The sequence below is a fragment of the Mustela nivalis genome (genome assembly GCF_964662115.1).
Source record: "Mustela nivalis genome assembly, chromosome: 7".
Lineage (NCBI taxonomy): Eukaryota > Metazoa > Chordata > Mammalia > Carnivora > Mustelidae > Mustela > Mustela nivalis.
Window position 1 is genome coordinate 36,888,938 of NC_139026.1, and position 12,739 is coordinate 36,901,676.

The 12,739-nt window shown below is 33.3% G+C and overlaps 1 protein-coding gene across 16 annotated transcripts in view; it reads left to right on the top strand.

The window, feature by feature from the left end:
• Window positions 1-12,739, top strand: part of PPFIA2 (PTPRF interacting protein alpha 2) — a 488,573-nt gene that overhangs the window by 424,375 nt on the left and 51,459 nt on the right. For all 16 annotated transcript variants that reach the window (XM_082742763.1, XM_082742772.1, XM_082742771.1 and 13 more), the window contains one exon: window positions 4,827-4,920. In XM_082742763.1, the coding sequence (XP_082598889.1) occupies window positions 4,827-4,920 (94 nt within the window). The remainder of the gene's footprint in view (window positions 1-4,826; window positions 4,921-12,739) is intronic.

The following is a 12,739-nucleotide window of genomic DNA, read 5'->3' on the forward strand; positions in this document are numbered from 1 at the left end:
CAAACAAACAGAAAAATATATTAAATTGGAACAGGCAATGTCCCCAATTTTGGGTGTATAAAGTACATATATAACTGAGTGAAAATAAATACCAGATAGATAGATAGATAGATAGATAGATAGATAGAGGCTTCTTTTGAGAATTTCCTGAAGTGAAAAGCAATACATTTTCAAGAGATTTTTTGCCTCCTAAATTGCAGTTCTCTTTCCTTTATGGTCATCTGCCAGATTGTATTATAGTTGCCTGAACTCACTGACATACTATAATTAGCATAATGTAGAAAATAATGACAAAAAGAGCATCAATATTGCGCCAGAATTATTCAGCAAGCACCTTTCTACACATGAAATTTGGGCAGATTGTGCTGGCCTTTACCCCAAAATTTAGATTTTCCTAGATGCTCTGGAGCCAACAGATACAATAGAAATTCCACAAAGTACCAATTACAAATGACTCATGCTCTGCATGGTGAAAGGGCCTTTCTTTGAAGAAAGCACTATTTAGCTTTCATCGTGAGTGTATTTATTACACTTTATGAGCCAGGCCCTATGTCTAGGTGCATTTTTCAGAGAGCTAATAGGCTAACAGATAGAGAGCATTTAAGTAACCGTTTATAAACTCAAAGTGTATGTAAATCCAAGTGAATGCTATGAGTTAATATTAAAGAGAGGTCAGATGAAAGAAGAGATGAAGCCACCAGTGGGCAGTTTCTCTCTGGAATTAGAGCTCCCTTTTTTAAATACAAGGACAGAGACATCTGTTGGACAAATGGAGAGGTCCAGGCCTTGCAATGCAGGTTTTGGCTAGAAATTCCTATAGACTTGTACTTCAAGGGCCAACCTGAAATAAATTAAGTTGAAAGGAATCTAAGGACCAACCAACATAGAGATATTTGCCCTCATAGTTCAGATGAACAGATAGCTGCAACCAGTACCATTCATAGATCTAAGTCTATGAACGAGGGTCCTTTACTGAATTCCTTAGCCTCCACTTTTCAATACCCTTCTTGGAATTTTCTGTTATCTCTCTCTAACTGGGAGAGTCTGGAGCTGGCCGTGCTATCTGGACAGGACACTCTTAGCCAAGAAGCCAAGATTTGGACCTGTGAGTCTAATCACTGGAAGCACTGAAAAAAAAAAATTTTTTTTAAGCTTTCAGACCCTGGGAGAAACCAGGGAGGTAGTGCCATCTGGGCATGGTGCCTGATCCAAGCAAACAATATGGATCTGAGTCCCTGTTTCTCCCCTTCAGACTGTACCTTGAATCTCTTTCCCATGTTAGGGTTCAGCCAGATATCCCAGGGAGCCCAGAGACTTATACCCATGAGGTGGTTCCAGGCCAGTGGCCCAATTCTGGTTGCAGGAGGGTGATCTGACAAGTGAGTCACTCACTCCTGCGGTCTAGAACGCTATTGTATGATGTTGGACCACTAGGGTGTTGTCCTGCTGATTTGGGGTAACTAAAAGTTTATATATAAAACAAGCTGGAAAAAAATACTTGAGTGGGACCCTCACATCCTAGGAGTGGTCCTGTGTCCAACAATTCCAGCTCCTCAAAGACCTCACCAAAGTAAGTATGCTTAATGATACCTTAGAGAACTTAACTGAAGGCAGGGATTTAGACTTGGGTATTTGCATGCACAGCTACTAGGTGACCACTGACAAAGTGATAAGCAATTTATCATCTGAGGAATCCAATGAATCATGAAACTCAAGCCTTCAATGCCTGAGCACCTCGTGCCACGAGAAGGTAGAGAGTTAATGATGCTCTCTTCACATTCCTAGTGAGCCTCCCAGAGAGTGAGTAACCCCTAGCTTCCACAGACTAGAGTTTCATATCAGGATCACTCTTGACATTTTAAGGACAAGCTAAAGGATTTTCTACTCATTAAAGAATTCAGAATCCTAGTTCCCTAACTGATATGTGTCAGTTTCCCTTTGCAGTTACTGCGACATTGGAAAATGTGCCTTCCTCCCCCCATCAACATACACAAGTACTGATTTCCTTCTGGAGATCAGTACTGTCTCCAGTTTAGGACAGAACCATTTAGAGAGAGCTGTCCAACAGAAATATAATTCAAGCCACAGATGTGAGTCACATGTATAATTTTTAAAATTTTCTATGAGTTAATATTAAGAAAAGGAAAAAGAGGCCAGTGAGATAAATTTCAATAATTATTTAAGTAAGTATATCAGAATATTTCAACATGTAATCAACAAAATTATTAGATAGCTTATATTCTCTCTTTTTTTTTTTGCATTACATTTTCAAAAGCCTATGTATATTTTATACTTCCAGCAATTAATTTGGACCAGCCACATTTCAAGTGCTTCATAGCTCTGTATGACTAGTGAATAAAATTTTGGTATAGATAAATGGGCAGATATTCCTAAAGTCCATACAGCCATATGAACCCACTACCTCCTAGACAAGGATAAGACAGACTATCACCAGAGCCAGATGATCATCCATAGAGTTCATCAGCTGGTTTGGCTGAGATTATCTTTTTCAATAGTTGGAACCTGAACTTGGCTGGATCAGTTCTATGAAAGAAGGTTTTTATCCAGAAATATTTTAATTGGGTTAAAAAATGCACCTGATTATACATTTGCTCCTGCTTAAGGGTACTGTCCTACATGTGATCCTTAAAAATAATTTTACCTACTATGGCCATAAACGTTATTTTGAAACAGGAGATATCTGTAATTCTCTATTACATGCTGTATTCAAAGGATATTAGATTTTGATGTATTCATAGTATTTCTAAGCTCCTCATGCTTTTTATTTTTATGGTTTTATTTACGAGAAACAAATTCTGTTATCTTTTTTTCTGGGTCTAGATTTGACTCACGATATTTTTCCAGAGCTGTCTTTTTTTCCCTCCCAGAGCTATCATATGTTTAAAAATGTTATTTTTGCTAATTAAAGTGTTGGGTTCTTGAAAAAAATAATTTAGAAGTTCTTCTTTGCTCAGAAAAAATAGAAAGCCTGATTCGTACAACCACTTGGTGGTCGAAATGTCTTGTCTAACCTAATGGGTCTACTTCATCAATCTCTATGTTCCCATCTGGACTGATCAAGAATTTTGTAATTTTTAAGTGAATCATTCATTTCCATTTCCATTTCAAGAGAACAATTTTATTGTTACTTGCAGACTGTGTATAATAATTTATGGATATATAGTAAGGCAAGTACACTGATGAGAGAAATAAAATGAAAATACCCACTCACTGTGCATAAGTGGAAAGTCTCACATTTAAAAATGACCCCCAAGAGTCCTTCAGTTAGCTAGTGGTTGATTCTCCTAATGGTACCAACAATGACATTCTTTCATAATAAAAGTTATTTAGGTATTAATTGCACATGCGCATAACTGAATAAAATAAACTTTGGTACCCAGATTCAAAATTATTGACTAGATCTAGACAACAGTCAGTGTGTTTTCAATTAAAGAGGACTTTGTTATAATTTTACAGTTCAGTAACAGTTACTAGGCTATGAGATTAACATTTATACCAATGCTCCAGAATTTATAGCATCAAGTATTATAGATTGTTTGCTAAAATAAATTATGAAAAATAGTGACAACAAAGTTTGTCACTAGTGCTTTAATAAGATATTTCATTTCACTAGAAAAACCATTACCTGGTCAAACCCTGCAAATGTGAAGCTGGGAAATTACAGTGACAGAATGGTAAAAATTAACCTTAATAATTGTATTTATTGATGTATTGGTGATATTTGTGTGTCTGTGTAGTCTTTGTAAGGGTTAGTATTAGCTTGAGTCTTTCTACCTAATCTTGAGCTTAACTGGAATTTTTAATCCCTTACACTTAAAAAATATGTATACCTTAACCCACTTAAAAATAGTGAACATTTTTTTCATTTACCTTGGCTTCATGTTTTTTGCATATAGTAAATAACAAGAGAAAATAGAGCTCGGGATTAATTTCTTATTTTTCAATTTTAACTAGAATTTATGAATTAATTATGTTTATGGGTCCTGAATGAAATAAGTACATTGTAAAATGTGTAATTCTGTGTTTCGTGCCCAGCATACTTTTTTTTCTTCCCTCTTTTCCTTGCAATGTAATGTATATTGCATATTTTCCAGCACTAATAAAAATGACAGCACACTAAATAATCTATGCCATGCTGGGTAAAAGCAGTTCTTACTAAGATCTTCTAAAGACATGATTTTTTTCCAGGTATAATTATAAAATTTACAAAACAAAAGAAAACCTGCCAGAACATAAGAAGTTCTGGAAGTAAGGCTTATACGGAAGGATTTAGGAGTCAGCCAGGTGAGGAAAAGAGGATTCCAAAAGCAGGATAGGAAAAATCTTTAGAAGTCAGCAAATGCCTCTTCATTTCCTTGACTTGGAATTAAAGACATGCTCCTGATTGGGTTCCTTGGGCTATCATTTATCCCATTATACATAAAATGTGTCATATTTTTCAAATTTTGAAAAAAACCTCACTCATTACACCCATATTTGCTCTTGTTTTTCATAAGAGGAAAAATGGACCTGGAAACCGGCAGACTGTATTTGTCAATGCGTTTATTATGTATCATGTTGCTACTGGGCACAGTTGAATAGGAGGCTAATAGGGTACCTTTTCCTTTCATTCTCTCAGTGTATGTTCATTTATGCACCCATGCCATTTTACGCATGTTGGGTTGGAAATATAAAGACGATCTAAGAAAAAAAAAAAAAAAGAAGAATATGTAATACTGAAATGTTGACCAACTCACTTTTAAAAATTTATTTTCAGAACTGACACAATGTATTCAACCCTAATATGAATAGTTACTTCTTCACAGGAGGCTTTATGGAGACAGAGGCTGCCGCTCAGGAGTCCCTGGGGCTAGGCAAACTTGGAACTCAAGCTGAGAAGGATAGAAGACTGAAGAAAAAGTAGGTTTGGAGATTTCCTTCTTTTTTTTTTTTTTCTAGCTTTTACTGACTCTGTTATTTGTGGGGAATTAAAAAGAGGGTAATTGGAAACCATAGACCAAAGCCACGATTGTCCTAGTGTACCCTAAAACTTCTCAGTGCTGGAATTTCCTAGTTCTGCTGAGTTACAGTTTGAAATAGGTATACAGATCTTTGGCCTATAATAGAAATAAATGGTTTATTCTGAGAGACCAATGCATTTATTGCAAAACCCTTATATATTTAAAGTATTTAAATGTAGCCTCATAAGTAATATAATAATCTATTGATGTTAAATTCAGTAATGAATTGGTACAATAAAATGAGAACCTATACCATCCAACTTTGTGTTTCCTCTTACAATTCAAGTACCTCCTCTTAAATTGGAGTATTTAAAGGGAGAATATTTCTCTTTTTGATTGAACATAAACTTATTTTAGACCAAGAGCAGATTGTTTTGCATCTGTCAGGAAACTGATAGTGTATCTTTTCATTCACATGTAATATGGAACATTTAAATGACTTGCAAAATTGGCAAATTTTGAGTCCCAGCAGCTGTTAGAAAGCTAGTGGGTCTATAAATAACATATTTTTAAAATACAAAGTAGCATTTTCAGTGATGAAATAGTACCTATAAAACATGATGTCTCTATCCCTGAATCTATTGGTTACTCCTTTTCCTCTCCTCTTTCTCGAGTATTTATTCTTATGTGTTTGTAGTTTTCATGTTTACCTTCTTTCCTATGAAATAATATTCATTGCTCTAGTTACCATTATTTTAACAGATATGCTCATATGGTTATAGTATTTGGGATAATCAATTGAATTCATATTTTACCTTTTTATTTGCTTTACAGATTACAGATGTTTGCTAATAATGAGGAAATTGCAAGTTGTAGAAGAACTCACTAGCCTAATTGTTTCATTAGTTTTCTACTTAATAAAACTATATATGTATATACGTGTATCCAAATTTAATAGAAACACTGTGCAGAAATAAAGAAGTGACCTTGAGAACATTATTTCTTGAATACAATCAAATGCTCATTGTATTCAGTAGCAGTAAATACAACTCAGTAGCAGTTGTATTCGGTAGCAGTTTGACAAATATGGCAAACATTTCTTCTTTCATTATTGATCACTCAAAAATATAATTAAGTATTATTACAACCTGTTCAAACTCTCTTAATTTTATTTATTATCAAGGAATGCTTTATTCAATTTTATGGCTTTTTAATGAGAAAAACTAGATTCTTTAGAATTTGTTTCAAGTTTAAAGAACTTCCAATTTTATTTATTTAAAATTACTTCAAGTCTAAAGGAATAAGAGTAATTAAAATCCAGACTGGCAAATGAACTTGGTCTGTTTCACTTAAAAGGTAATTTTGCTTTTTCCATAATGAAATATTTATATATAATGGCAACTTGACCAGTTTTCACATTGCATAGAAGGGTGATATTGAGACAAATAATACATTTCATTGGTTGTTTTTGAACCAAATTAATGTTTTTTTAAACGGTTATGAAGTTAAACATTTCTCATTATGTGGTAATTTTAAGACTAATGTATTTAAATTTTACCTATTATTAGTTTTAAACACTGTTGGATTGACTTAATGTTAATTTTGTGGAATTATTTCTCAAATCCCAACTACCCTCTTAGTCAGAAACCGATTTTAGTTCTAGATTTGTCTTTAAGATTTTACTATGCTTGACTTTTGAGTTTTATTTTGCAAAATATTTTGGCCAAATATAACTTTAAAATGTGTTAAAGAAAATACTTGTCTTTAATATTAAGAAGAATATTAAGAACATTCTATGTTATAATAAAGGATAACATTTCTCAGTACAGTTATTTCCTATAGGATAATGGTATATGGGTTAAAATGAATCCAACAAGACAAAACAGAGTTGATTAATGGAAGAACAGAAGTATTTATGTTATTATTGAGTATTCCATGACAAGAATCTCAGGAGTATAAATGTGTAACCAGTATTTATGTGATGTGTATAAGTGCTAACCCTTATCAGGACTTGAATGACCCTGCACCTTGGTTTCTAGATTACTAGAGAGTGAAGTGTCTTCATGTAATGAGTTTTATAAGACAGACAAGATCAATTGTTTCATGTTTATTGGTCTTTCAAGATGGAGAAAAAATTCAGGTACATTTTACTGAAGAAAAAAAAAAACTAAAGCAAAAATGGAACAATTTCTTCCAAAATAGGCAACACTATAAGTTTATGTGCATAGTTGCAATGACTGTAGCTTCCTAACAATTGTTTCTTTATGGTCTATCCACTGACCAAGCCAAATGATGATTCCAGGACAAAGTACTTAGCTTAGACCTATGTTCACTGTCCCAAAGTTTATATCAGAGCTTCATCAGTCTCAGTAGCAAAAAGCAGAGCTGAAGAAAAATATTTCTTTCAACTTTGCTAGCATATCGGGTATCTACAATTGATAATCTGCGAATTTAAACTTAATTGAGAGAAATCTTATCTCAAGAAGTTAGTTATGACACATTTTTAAAAAACCATATGTGGGAGATACTTTCAGAGAACAGCATTCAAGATATTCCAAATTCTTGCAAAGTTCAGAAATTTGTGATGTTGGCAGTTCCAAACAAAGGTCTAATTTGAGGCACGTTTCCCATCTAGCGAGTTAAGCACACACAGGTTTGAACGGCTTGCTGGATCTGGGTCCCTACTTCATTTTTGCTTTTACTTTGCTTTGTGATGTAGCCATTTTTTTTTTCTTGTGTTTCTAGTTATTTCCCTATGATTAGACATGGGAATAGTACAATGGTGAATCTTCTAAAGAAAATCTTGTTGACCTTTTCCTTCCTGAGTTGGATATTATCATGCAGGTGCTGTTCCATCAGAGTAGCATCTTAGCTAGGCCTGAAGTCCATCTACTTTTGTTCTGTCTGGTTTGCTTTTACTATGCCTTATCTTTACTGTTCTTTCCTTTAAAACTTCAATTACATTAATTATTCCAGTAGGTTTATGTAGTGTACAGTTAATACCTACAATAATTGCATCACTTTGTAACTCATCTAGTGATTCTTCAGGTATTTCACATGAGTTTCTGGTCTTCCCCACTACAATTTGAACAGTTTTCCTGCAGCCTCGTGATATGGCTCTCCTAGTCTTTAAGCACTGGGTCGTTTATTATTCTCAGCATGTTCTCTCCACATGAAAATTGTGATTCTCATGGTTCTCTTGATATGGTCTTCTTCTGGAGTATCACAGCTTTCTGAGATCTTGTCCATCATCCTTTGTGTGATTTCATGGACTCCAGGCACCTTCTCTGACTTAACACATACTAAATGGCGCCTCTATTTCTAAAATTCACATTATGAGCACCTAGACCTGAGAAATTCACCTCTCCCCTTTTATACCTGTCACCCTAATCTTTAGGAACTTATTTATCCTTCTTAGTTTTCTACCCATTGTTCTAATCTAAGATCTATAGCTACTTGCTCAAGATGGCCAACTAAAATCAACCACACCACTACAAGAGGTAACTGGGGCATGAGAGAAACTATTGCAAGGCCACAGACTTACATGGCCCATCAAAATCTGAATTCCTTTTTATTGTTGTTTTGTCTGAGCATAATATTTTTTGAAGTATAACTAACATACAATGTTATATTAGTTTCAAATGTACAACATATTGATTCAACAATTACATAGATTATTCGGTGCTGAATTTTTAAATGTTATTTAACTCCCCAAATTTTCATTAGAGGTTGTGGGTCTTTTCAGGACCCAATAATTAGAAACTCTGTTCTTCGCCTCTGTTTAGAATTTGATAACAGACAATGGAGTCAGGCAATCAGATGTCAAAATGTCAACTTTATTAACAATTGAGCTGTTAGAATTTAACTGACAAATATGGCAAAAATGGGGGCTTCCCAACACTGAAGCCCAAAATTAGAAAACCTGACATGGAAAGAGCTGGATTGTCACAGGCTTCCAAAGTGTGCAAGTATAATCCCCACCTATCCAAAAAATAGCATATTATGATTAGGTAAATGTGTCTCTTAGCATCAAGGACTATGAACTCACAAGGAAGGAAATGAAATTTTATGCCATTAACATCTAAAAGAATTTTCAAAGTGTAACATTTCAGTGTTAAATGTATTAATATCTCATCATATTTCTTGCCTTTTTTTTACTGGAATATACATAGCTGACAGTTTTCTTTATCACCATCACTAGAAAAGCTATGGTAGGGTGTTTGGCAATCTCCCTGAGTGTTTAGAGATCTGGAAATATATGTCACATATAACATTAGATGATAATTGCCAAAAGTGTAAAACTATTGGTTCAAAATAACGTTTCCTCAAAATTTAAAGGTACTATTCTTCTTGCTTCTAGTTATATCTAATATCACTTTATTGTCATTCTTTTGTATATAACATGTAGGGGTTTTTTTCTCTCTCTCTGTGAATGAAAGTTTTAAGATTTTTTTCTTTATATTTGGGGTTCGGAAATATCATAAGTATTTCTATTCAAATTTTTTGTTTCTTTTTTCAGCTTTATACTTGCAGTCTGAAGACTAGTTAGTCTGAACTGTTTTACATGTTTTGACTTAAAAATTGTTCATCTCTGGACTCAACTTTAATTCCAAGAAGCTTAGAGACTTATAAGATTAAAGATGAAGTTATCTGTTTCAGTAGTAATACACTGGTCTAACTCTCATGACAGTCCTTGATAGGCAGTGAACATATTAAAATGGAAAGAATACCCTGTGAATGGTTACTTATCTCCAGAAATATAAATTCTGAAATTTTTATCTTAATTTTTATGAGAATTTTCCTCCTGCATTTTACACTACATATTTTTTTATTGAGATGTGTATGCATATTGAGATCTTTTGTATCTTGAGACATAAATTGAAAAATTCCATATTAATATTGATATACTAATTTATCATTTTCAATCTTTAGTTATAATATATGTAATGCATTATTATTATGTTAAGTATGCTATATTCTTCCAAGTGGATATCATTGCTAAATGAATATGGATTTGAAATCAATTTTTCAACATCATTAAAATGAATTAACATTCCAACTCAGCATCCTCCAGAGAAGCGGTTTTATCCTTGGAGCATGGCAGTCATAGTTAATCATTACCAGTGAATCTTTATGTTAGAACTTCAAAGACATAAAAGTGAAGCTCTGTAGATTTAGTTAATTTATTTCCATTGCAATCCTAAGGGTCTTCCTCAGTGCATAATCTTTAATGTGTTTTGAGATTCTGCACTTTTAATCTTTGGCATTTGGAAGATTTAGAGTTTGCATATCTCTAAGTAAAGTAAATATCACTGAAAATATTCATAATGAAAGGTATTGCATAAATTCCATAACATTGATTCATTCAATAAGTATTTATTAAATGTCTGTCTGCCAAGTTAAACTTAAAAATGAGTTGTATTCCAGAGGTTAATTTGTAAGACGTGTGTTAGAAGCTTTGAATACATTTTGCCATGTAAGTAATGTTATATATATGGAAGGTAAATGTCTTTGCTTCCTCTGCAAAAATCTATTCTGTAAGCATGCTATAGGAATCGAATCTGACTAGAGAAAGCAAAGGGGGAATTTGTGGTAAGATATTAGAGAATCTCAGAGATTTCAGAAACAACAGAGACAGGACAACTCCAAAACTTCAACAGTAAGAGATTATGAAATATTTCTCTAGAGGGTTGTCAAGAGCTCATATTTTCTGTTTCACCCCATTCCAAATTTTCAGTTCCTGGGAGAAAGCATGTAATTGGCTCCATGTGGAACTGATATTTGTACTTGGATCCATCAGTTATAGTCAAAGATTCATTTAGTACAGACATGACCATAGGAGAATGACTCTGGGGACTCAACTCAAAAGAATCTAATAAAGTAGAATAAAGTAGAATATTTCAGAACCTAAACCTAATGTCCTCAATATTTCTCTGAGAAAATGCGTCCCAGTTTCCAACTTGAAATTTTGCAAGCATGTCTTCTCTACATACGCTGAGCGAGAGCTACTATTGCCTTGTCATCCAATTCTATGTATGTAAATACTTCCAAATACATATGTATTGATAATAAATGCTTAAAGTTAAACTGATACATTAAAGGCTAGCAGTTTTCATCTTTTTTTTAAGATTTTATTTATTTATTTGACAGAGAGATCACAAGTAGGCAGAGCAGCGGGCAGAGAGGGGAAAGCAGGCTCCCTGCTAGCCAGGGAGCCTGACATGGGGCTCGATCTCAGGACCCTGAGATCATGACCTGAACCGAAGGCAGAGACTTTACCCACTGAGCCCCCCAGGTGCCCCAGCAATTTTCATCTTAAATAAAAATTAGACTGGAAGCTAGTTCACCAAAAAAAGACATTTTCCTTCTCCCTACTTTATGGAAACTTATCTTTGTCAACTCAAACTATTGTAAACTGTGAGACAAAAATTCTTTATTTTCTGAAAAATCTGGTTCTTCAAAATATCCACTTACACTTACCAATTTTTTAATATTTATTTTCTTAGACCAAAAAATATGTTAGGCAAAGAGTAGCATGTGTGTGTATGTGTGTGTGTGTCTGTGTTGGGGTGTATATACATGCATGTATATATTTGTGTGTATACATACATTTTTACATGTACATACATACACACATATATATATATACATACATCTATACATGTATATTACCTATGTCTATATAAATATCTTTTAGATTTCAAGTTAGAAAGGCATTTCTAAAGGACAACTGAATACTCAAAATATTTAGGAGAATGGAAGAATTATTATTATAGGGAAAGAGCTCAAAAGTATTTCGGAAAAAAAAAAGAAAAAAAAGTATTTGGAATAGATAATGACAACATTTTAAAATTAAATATTTATTTCTACTAATATAAGCACACTTTGGAATGCTGAATGAACCATTTTTCTTTTGAAATAATAGAAAAATTTCAAAAAACAAAACTAAGAGCAATAATAAATACTAGGAGACATGTATTTTATCTAATGTTCACCTATAGTGGAAGAAATTATAGATATAAGAATAAGCTAAGTAATATTTTTATTTACACTACTATCTATAGGTTTTAGTGTTTTCTCTTGTGTAATTGTGGATGCATGTTTTAAGAGTCTGCAACTATGTAGCTTAATTTTGTTTTCTTTTAGAATAATGAAGCTATGATTTTTTTTGCTTTGTATAATCAATTTCATTTACTTGTTAATCTGCATTTTCCTAGAAAAAAGCTGTAAACACAAGATACAGACAATACATTTCAAGTCTAAAACAGAGTAAATACACAAAATAAAGATAATTTAATGATGTTTCAAAAAAAATAAAAATAATAAAGTGCTACAAGCCTAAAGCCACCTCATGTTCTTATTTGAAAGTTGTTCTCCAAACTAAAGACTGGTCACCTCATTGTTAGATTCTAAAATAATGTATAACTTTTATTAGATTATTTTTGTTCAATAAGAAAGGAGATTACTGGTGACCAAGAGTAAATGGAGTCCTTTAAGAATAAGCTAGACATGTTAGAGGAAGAAAAATGCTGTAGAAACACTATTTATTGAGTTCAGAAAGTATTTCATTTACTTTGTAAATGACACTTCTGAACATAAGCTTGGGTTGAAACTAACAAAATGGATTTATATCTGATGGGACCATTGTGATCAAAGGGCCTGAACAAAAGAATTGATAACACAGAGAGGGCTAGACTCAGCTCTTTCACAAGTGATTTAAATAAGTGTATCAGATTTGTGCAGGAATGTAGCTAGAAGGCATAGTTAAGGTTTTAGAG